Genomic DNA, 8,877 nt, shown 5'->3' with positions numbered 1-8,877 from the left:
GCTTGTGGGATTGTTCTGGCTTAGATTTATTAATATTTTAATTAGATTTATGAATATTTTAACTCAATTTATATAATTTAAAAAATCATGTTTAATAAGATAATATTTAAATTTAATTTAGTGATTATAAATAAAATTTATAATATAAGAATTATAAAGAATTGGAATTAATATAAAAATCAAATTTATAATATACAAATTATAATATAAGAATTGTAAAAAATATAAAGAATTTTAACTAATATAAAATCTAAATTTAATTATTATAAATTTAAAATAATATAATTATATTAATTATAATTTATTACTTATAAGTCAGAATAATATCATATCACTTTAACATGTCAGATCATTTATGTTGAGTCAATTATAGGTCAGGTTCATAACAGGTCAGGTTGAAAACAGGTCGGGTAATACCAGTTATTTACCAGGTCAATCTCGGTTCGGGTTCATATCAGTCGGATGCAGTTCGGGTTCGGGTATCATATTTTCGGTTCAATTCGGGTTCAGGTCGTTCTCAGATCGGGTGCAGGTCGGGTTCAGATCCACAATTTCCAGGTTAAACTCAGGTTCAGGTCAACACCAGTTCCGACTTGAGTCGGTTTCAGATTGCCACAGTGTAGGTCAAAAACAGTTTTGACTCAAGTCGATTTCAGTCAATTTTACAGGTCGGGTCAGCTTTTTACACCCTTACACTCATACAAGCTTAGCAACTACATCGAATGATCTACAAACGATTAGATGAGTTAGAAGTGTGTTACCTTACTCCTAAACTATAGGAAAACATTCCAAGCTCACCCCAAAAATAAGCTTCTCTTTACCATTGTCTTTGGAGCTTTCGCCTACCTCTTGCACTAATCAAAGAACTAGGAATAAGTTACTAACTTGCTTAGAAACTCAAAAAAAAAGATAAATAGTTTCCTAAATGTTTCATTTCTCCCCATAACAAGTTGATTTTATCAAAGTTGCTAAAACCACATTAAACCCCCAACTATGACATTTCACGGTCAAAACATGAGGGAGAAGGCTTGAATGGAAACTTAAGAAGTGAGGATTACACTACTTTACAATCTCGGAATAAGGAAGAAAGGATCTCAAAGCTATCACATTTGCCCAAAACAAAAGTAAGAATGTGGAGTTTAGAATGAGAAAGAAGACAACTTTACGGAAAATGAGACATGAGAAAGGATTTAACCTTTTCCCTTTTTTCCGATGACACCATAAAATTGAATAAATTTCAACCTTAGAGATAAAATAATAGGTAAATCAATCCCTTGGTCCTTCCTATTTTATTATCGAATAAAAACACTATTTTTAAACCTAAATGGGTTCAAGCCCAAACCAACTCCACTCATCTTAACCCCAAAGCTTCTTAATAGACCCTTGATGTGTTTGGTTGGGGGAATGTGAGATTCTCATAGGAATGGAATCCACATTCCCCGTTTAGTTGGTCGGGAATGTCATTCCCGGTAATCTTACATTATTAATAGTGGATTTTTTGGGGTATATTACCGGGAATATCATTTTTTCTCTTTCCTTAGATATTGTTGGATTACCGACGTTTTGAACTAAAATGCCCTTAAAATTATTTTTTCTTTCAAAAATATCCTTATTCTGTCATTGAATAATAAAAATTCTACGAATGTTAAATTATAAATTTATCCTTAAACTATTTTAGATTTATAAAAAAAATCTATAATTAAAATTTTATATGAAAAAATAAAATTTTACCCTTTCATTAAACTTTTTTATATTTTCAATTTTGTAAAAAAAATTATATACATTTTATGAATTTAAATTTTTAAAGAAAATATATAAATATTTTTCAACTTGTTAAAAATATATATATATATATAATAAGGATAATTTGGTCAAATATACATTCCAATAATCTTTTATTCCTTTAACCAAACACGGTAATCTTACATTCCTGCTAAACCAACCAAACACAAAATACAACATTCCCAGTAATCCTATTCCCTGGTAATCTTTTATTCCCACTGGTAATCTTATATTCCGTGAACCAAACGCACCCTTAGTTTATCTAAACCTACCAGGTTTACCCAAAATTACTAATATAAGATTTAGGGTGTTACACTTACACGGTCCGAATAGTAGATATCCCAAAATAACTTTCTACTACACACCATTTGAAGTTGAGTTTGCCTTTAAGTTGGGTGAATACACTGAACTTCCATATAACAATCCCAACCCAGTATGACATGATAGCATAACATATATCTAATTTTTGATTTGATTCGAATGTATAAATTACCTATTCAAATATTTCGAATACGTAACATAAATTTATATTTGACGTATCAATATACATTACATACTATTCTTAGAATTACATTTTATACAATCAATTTCACATAAGAGACATGCTTTCAATTCAAAAGTGAATACCAATCAATCAAACAACACATAAATAACTATAGCATTGGACAAAGACACACTTCAGTAAAATAATTCTAACGATGAATGGGATGTATCCCATGATAAACTCTAACAGTGGGTCAAACCGAATAATTTACCACAGAATAATTTAATGATAACCTATTTCTATATAAAAAAAATCGAATCTAAATCTAAAATATAATCTAGTACTCACTGTCAATTCTCGTAACCCGAGTCAGTTCAAAGTTAGCTGGTAAAGGAGGAAATGACGGTAATTCGGTTCCGATTTGATTTCTCCAACAAAAATACGATGTATGATTTAAAATCCCAATCAATGATTTATACAAGGGCGAATTTCCCAAAAATTACCTTAAACTTTTTTTTATTTTCTGTCAGATATCGTTCAGACTTTATTTCATGATCTAATATCTTTTTGCAGAAAGACGCATTTCAGGGGCATATCTTATGTTGATTTGGCGCCACATGGGATAAACGCGCCCCCTGAAGCGCGCCTTGGGAAACATGTAAAAAATCGGATGTTAATTTTGTAAATATTTTTAAAATTATGCTTAATATGTAATTAATTTCTGTTAGGGTGATATTTATGTACAAACGTCAACTTTATTTATTTATTTATTTATTTTGTGTGTGAAAAAAACTTTCTACATTAAAATCTTTAAATATTCTTTTGCAAATTATTTTATAACTCGATAAATTTTGATTTTTGCATGAAATTAAACAATACATATAATTTAGTATAAGAAAACTTTGAGGGTAAATATTTTAAAATATGAATAATTTTATATAATTTTATAACTAATATTTCTTTTTCAAAATGATGATGATGATGATAATAAATATTTTATAATTTACAAAAATTATATATTTTATATATTTTGAAAAAAATTGACTTTATATTCTTTTTGTATTGAATTTTATTCAATTTTAATTATTTTTATTGCATTTTTATACTTTTAATTACAATTGATTGATCAAATGAATTATTATTCATTTTTTTAAAATCAATAAAAATACAATAAAAAATAATTAAAAGTGAATAAAATTCAATAAAAATGTCAACTTTATTTATTTATTTATTGTGTGATATTATTTTTAACAGTTAATAATGTTTATTGACTTTTAATATTAATTGTTTAAAAATATAAAAAATATTAAAATAAACTTTTAATTAAAATTGATAGATTAAATGAATTATTATTCATTTTTTTAAAAAATCAATAAAAATGCAATAAAAAGAATTAAAACTGAATAAAATTCAATACAAAAAGAATATAAAGTCAAATGTTTTTCCAAAAATATATAAAATTTATAATTTTTTAAATTATAAAATATTTATTACCATCATCATCATTTTGAAAAAGAAATAATAGTTATAAAATTATTCATATTTTAAAATATTTACCCTCAAAGTTTTATATGTATTGTGTAATTTCATGCAAAAATCAAAATTTGTCGAGTTATAAAATAATTTGCAAAAAAATATTTAAAGATTTTATGTAGAAAGGTTTTTTTCACACAAAAATAAATAAATAAAGTTGACGTTTTTACACAAATATCACTCTAACAGAAATTAATTACATATTAAGCTCTATTTTAAAAGTATTTACAAAATTAACACCTGATTTTTTACACGTTTCACAAGGCACGCTTCAGGGGCGTCTTACCCCACGTGACGTAAGGCGCTCCGCAGGGGCGCCTTTCTGCAAAAGGTGTTAAATCAAAAAATAAAATCTAAACGGTACCTAATAGGAATAAAAAAAGCTTGGGATGATTTTCGAGAAATTCACCGTTAAATGACGTAAAAAAATCGGTATGATATGAGGGAATTGAGCAACGAGATTTTAACACGATTACGGATTGTCGATTCAAACATGAGGGTGTCGGTTTGGTCACGACTAAGACAGCTGGCGGTAATGGTCACCACGACAACAATGCACTCGGCCACTCACGGTGTGGCCAACGATGACTCACGGTAGTAGCCTCGGTTCAACAACTGGATTTTGTATACGCCGACTGATCCGGCCACCCACACACGGTGCACCCTCGAGCAAATTCATGGACGACGATGGCGTAACTGACGATGAGCTTCGACGTGAATGGTGGCAGGTGAAGGAGAAAGAACGACTCATGAAGAGGAAAGAAAATAAAAGAGGGAAAAGAATGAAAGCGACCCCTCGTGGAATTTAAAACTAGGGTTGGGTTTGTTTCTAATAAAAAATGGGTAAACCTACAGGGTCAACCCCTAGTTTTACTTAGGATTTTGGAGATGGCCCACAGTTTCACTTCTTTTGAAAATTTCAATTCGATCCTAAGTAAATTTTAGGGTTTTAAAGAAAATTTCCTAAATTCTAGGATTTCGGATTTGGCGAAAAATCAGGGTGTTACATCGAGTGCTGTAATAAATGTGTGTCCAACTAGTTCTGCCTTTTGTAATTTGCTGGTTTAGTTTTAGCCAACATTTTTTATTATATAGAGAAAGGTTATATTATCGTCTCTTGAGATACATCGAATTTTCATCATCCAAGGACCACGTCACTTGCTAGCACTAGCACGAAGAAGCGAGAGAGGAATATTGGAAACTTCATGTCCGTCTATAATCTCTTAGTTCCTTGCAAATAATTAATCCCTCGTATATGCCATAAAGTTCAACTTGTAAGATCGATCTTGACCTAATGTTCTTGCTAAAACTAGCTATCCATTCATCGTTTGAGTCATGAATCACATCCCAATCGATCTAACTCGACTGGTAGGTGCTCCTCCCCCATCAGTATTTGAAAATTATTCAAATTTTAACTATTTCTTATTTTCAATTAAATGTTATTTAGTTAGACAAACTGAATTAATAAATTACTTGGGTTTTATAAATTTATTGAGTTTTAACCTAAATCCGGTTACCCTAAGCAAAAACCTATTCTTTGAAAGCTAAATTACTTATCTCCTCTATTAGTCTTAATCCAAACAAAACCCAAGCTTTAAAGCCCAATAAAGCCCAACAAAATAATTCAATTTAAACCCAATTCTCTTGAAAACCCTAGTCTTCTTTTTATCATTAGGGTTCGACAGAGAGAAGCAGCGATTGCAGTCACTGCAGAAGAACAGCAAAGGAAACAATGGGTAACTCTTCAAATGGATTAAAAATATTAATGTTTCTTTTACATGTCCTCTTTAGGTTTGAAATAAAAAAAATTAAAGATGGATGTTTCATGTCTTTTAATATTTGTTTCATGTTTTTGTTTGTATATCACTCAAAAACAGCGAGAATCAAGGTCCATGAGTTGAGACAGAAATCAAAAACCGATCTTTTAGCCCAGTTGAAAGATCTCAAAGCTGAGCTTGCTCTTCTTCGCGTTGCTAAAGTTACCGGCGGTGCACCGAACAAGCTTTCCAAGATGTAATTTTCTCCCTCACTCTTTGAATTGGTTCTTCATCACCTTTTTGCATGGTAGCTGTGGATCTTATGTTTTTGGTTAATATGGTACTTGATTTCGTAGTTTATTTGGGGAAATTGGTATTCATTTGCAAAGGATTTGTTTTTTTACTGTAACTTTTGTTTATTGTTTTTGCTATGTTGTGAGATTGAATTTCTGTTTCTGAAACAAATTGTTTCTTATAATATATTTGTTAAAATGTGTTTTGATATATAAAATGTTTTTTTATGAATACAAAGAAATTTATTTTCCCGAAGAAGCTACATTTTTTACTTTTCTATATTGAAAAATTATGGTTGAATTGATGTTTATTTAGCAGTATGCCATTTTATTCACAAGTTTGATCATTTCGTGATTATTTGAGAGGCTAAATCTGTATCATTTCATTGGCAGGTTGAGCTTTCCAATAACACATTAGGACTTAATGTATATATTGGTTTGAAAATTGTACATTTTGTGGAGTGCTTTCTCAGTTTCTCTATGAATTTCGTTTATGGCTTATTGAATATTTGAGTTAGACCTTATTATTGATTTGTTTTTTTGGTGATGTTCTGTTTCTAAATTGGTTGGTTTTTGTATGTCGTCCTGACTCCTGAGTCTCTTGTTCCTATGGATGCAGAAAGGTGGTGCGGCTGTCTATTGCTCAGGTATTGACAGTGATCTCACAGAAGCAGAAGGCCGCACTGAGGGAGGCATACAAGAAGAAGAAGTTCTTGCCCCTTGATCTCCGTCCGAAGAAGACCAGAGCCATTAGGAGAAGACTTACCAAGCATCAGGTATGAACACTTTTTTGACAATGCCAAATACATCTTTCTAGCTTTTTTTGAATGTATCTATATTACTCGGTCTCAGGTGTGAGTTTCAGATACGGACTTGTGTCCAAGCATAGGAATGTTCAAACCTTTTTAAGTTTTTCCTTGTACTTGACGGGTTTATATTCACGTACTCATTCCTGAATGTGTGGGATTCGGGTGATAAACATAGGGACTTTTAAGAGAAATAGAAGGAAAATGAAAAGTCCAAGACATGTCATGCTGCTTTTATGCCTCTTGAACGCATAGAACTTAGAATGAAACATGTTTTCAAGACTGAGTAGATGTTGAAATTTTAAAATTCCATATTCTATGTATTACTGTCGCAATTAAGATATTAAATTTCGTTTGTACAAAATTTATCTTGTTTAAACCATTTTTGTTCTTTGGCAGTTGAACCATCTGTTAATACACATTCTTCAGTTAACTTTTAACATTTTAGTTTGCTTACTATTGGCATAACTTGTTTGGTTGTATCTGAATGTTGGTTTTCTTGCTTGCCGCAGGCATCGTTGAAGACAGAACGGGAGAAGAAGAGGGAAATGTACTTCCCAATGAGGAAGTATGCCATTAAGGTTTAGGACAAGATATTTCAGAAAGATTCTATTTTTTGAATCCATTTATCTTTGCTTACTAGCAACATATTGCGAAACCGGAGTTGTAATCTTGTTCAATTTTCGAGTTTTTGAACTTTTCCGATGTCAAACCTAGATGTTGATCTTTTTGATGAAGTGGTAATCGAAAAGAGGGACTGACTTTTGCATTTGTTGATGAGAATTGTTATATTTATCTCATACTGCAAGGCTGGCTTCGAATCTTTGCTGATCAGTGTCATGTTTAGATACTTTCCTCGTTCCCTAGTTAAAGCAGCCAGAGTTGTGTGGTCTGGCCGGATAGGAATCTTTTTGGAATTTTGCATCGGTTTTCTGGCCGGTTGGGGACATTATAATGCACACTAGTAATACCTTACTTGCCTGTAGGATCAGCCATGGGAACTTGCACCAATGCGTGCGCCTGGCGGAAAATCCTTTAGATACAAGTAAAATTTGTTATGTAAATAAGTTCGATTTTCAGATTACAAGTAAAATTTATGTTGACAGATTCTTTAGTCCACTGAAAGACAAGATGGTCAAAATAAGTTTTGCATCGTCTTTTAGATTTTGTTTGAAGAGTATTGCTATTTATTAAAAAATTTATTGAACAAAAACAGGTAAAAATGGATCTAGAGATGTAGTTAAAATTCCAAAACTTAACCTATGATCAATGACTGCATTTGTGTTTTATGATCCTAAGTTATGTACTACACATTTTTTATCCAGATAAAATACTAAAATGGATACAGGCAAGGAAACTCTTCGGCATGGTCATAGGAACAAATGTAAACAGATCTGGGATTTGCTAAAAATGCCATTTTTAGGGTTTGAAAAACAATGAGAGCCGCAAGACCCTACACTAGTGGCAGTTGGTGAAGTCTTGCATTGGCTTCCATTTCATTTCAACGGTTGAAACTTTCAAACAAATTACGATCAAAGCCCACGTTTTGAGGTTGTTAATCAATCATCCCTCACCACACACAAAAATTGATACCAACTTCTTCCATAATTTCCTTTAGTTTAATTCTGTTTTCATGGAAATTGCATCATCTTTTCTATAATCCCTCATTTTTTTATCAAGTCTACATAAAATTAGAGCAATAACCACCATATACATTTCAATATCATTTACATTTAAAAGAAAAAGTTAAATGTTTTTTAGGCTTGCGCCTTTTTTTTATTGGTCGGTGGCAGCATCAATCTTAGTGTTGATCGCCAATCGTTATTATTTTTGTTTTTCTTATTTTTTATATATTTTATTTTTTCTTTCAGATTTTTAATAATTCTACCTTTTGGCATGCTTTTGTCTGTCTTTTGGTATGTTTCAATCTTTTTTAACGGTTGTTTAGTTGATATTAACTTTTAACTTTTTAGGGTTAGATTTGTAAAGAATTTGTATATTTGATGAATTAAAATTTACAAGTGATGGGTATATATAAGATTAAAAAGGAATCTAAATCCTACGAAGGTAAGGAAAGTCAAATGCATACACCAAGTAAGGTTTATACAAGGTATAATAATATTGATTATAATTTGTAGTTTGACTTAATTAGATTAGATTATTCAATCTAATCTAATCTTTATCTTTAATAGGATTTGACATCGTCTCGACTAATCAAGATG

The 8,877-nt window shown here is 30.8% G+C and overlaps 1 protein-coding gene across 1 annotated transcript; it reads left to right on the top strand.

Annotated features, from left to right (window-relative positions):
• Positions 1 to 5,474: 5,474 nt before the first annotated feature.
• On the top strand, positions 5,475 to 7,435 carry LOC120165855 (60S ribosomal protein L35-like). The gene is made up of 4 exons (XM_039175291.1): positions 5,475 to 5,535; positions 5,677 to 5,812; positions 6,469 to 6,625; positions 7,168 to 7,435. The coding sequence occupies exons 1-4, from the start codon at positions 5,532 to 5,534 to the stop codon at positions 7,240 to 7,242; spliced, it is 372 nt and encodes a 123-aa protein (XP_039031222.1). The 5' UTR covers positions 5,475 to 5,531; the 3' UTR covers positions 7,243 to 7,435.
• Positions 7,436 to 8,877: the final 1,442 nt, after the last annotated feature.

This window comes from Hibiscus syriacus, unplaced genomic scaffold (genome assembly GCF_006381635.1).
Source record: "Hibiscus syriacus cultivar Baekdansim isolate YM2019G1 unplaced genomic scaffold, ASM638163v2 tig00111617_pilon, whole genome shotgun sequence".
Lineage (NCBI taxonomy): Eukaryota > Viridiplantae > Streptophyta > Magnoliopsida > Malvales > Malvaceae > Hibiscus > Hibiscus syriacus.
The sequence above is the reverse complement of the archived record's forward strand: the minus strand, read 5'-3'. Positions and strand labels throughout refer to the sequence as shown.

What these genes read in the sequence shown, in the direction of transcription:
- LOC120165855 (XM_039175291.1), top strand. An exon ending in CCGAACAAGCTTTCCAAGAT is followed by an intron (nt 5,813 to 6,468) that starts GTAATTTTCTCC and finishes CTATGGATGCAG; the next exon opens with AAAGGTGGTGCGGCTGTCTA. An exon ending in GAAGACTTACCAAGCATCAG is followed by an intron (nt 6,626 to 7,167) that starts GTATGAACACTT and finishes TGCTTGCCGCAG; the next exon opens with GCATCGTTGAAGACAGAACG.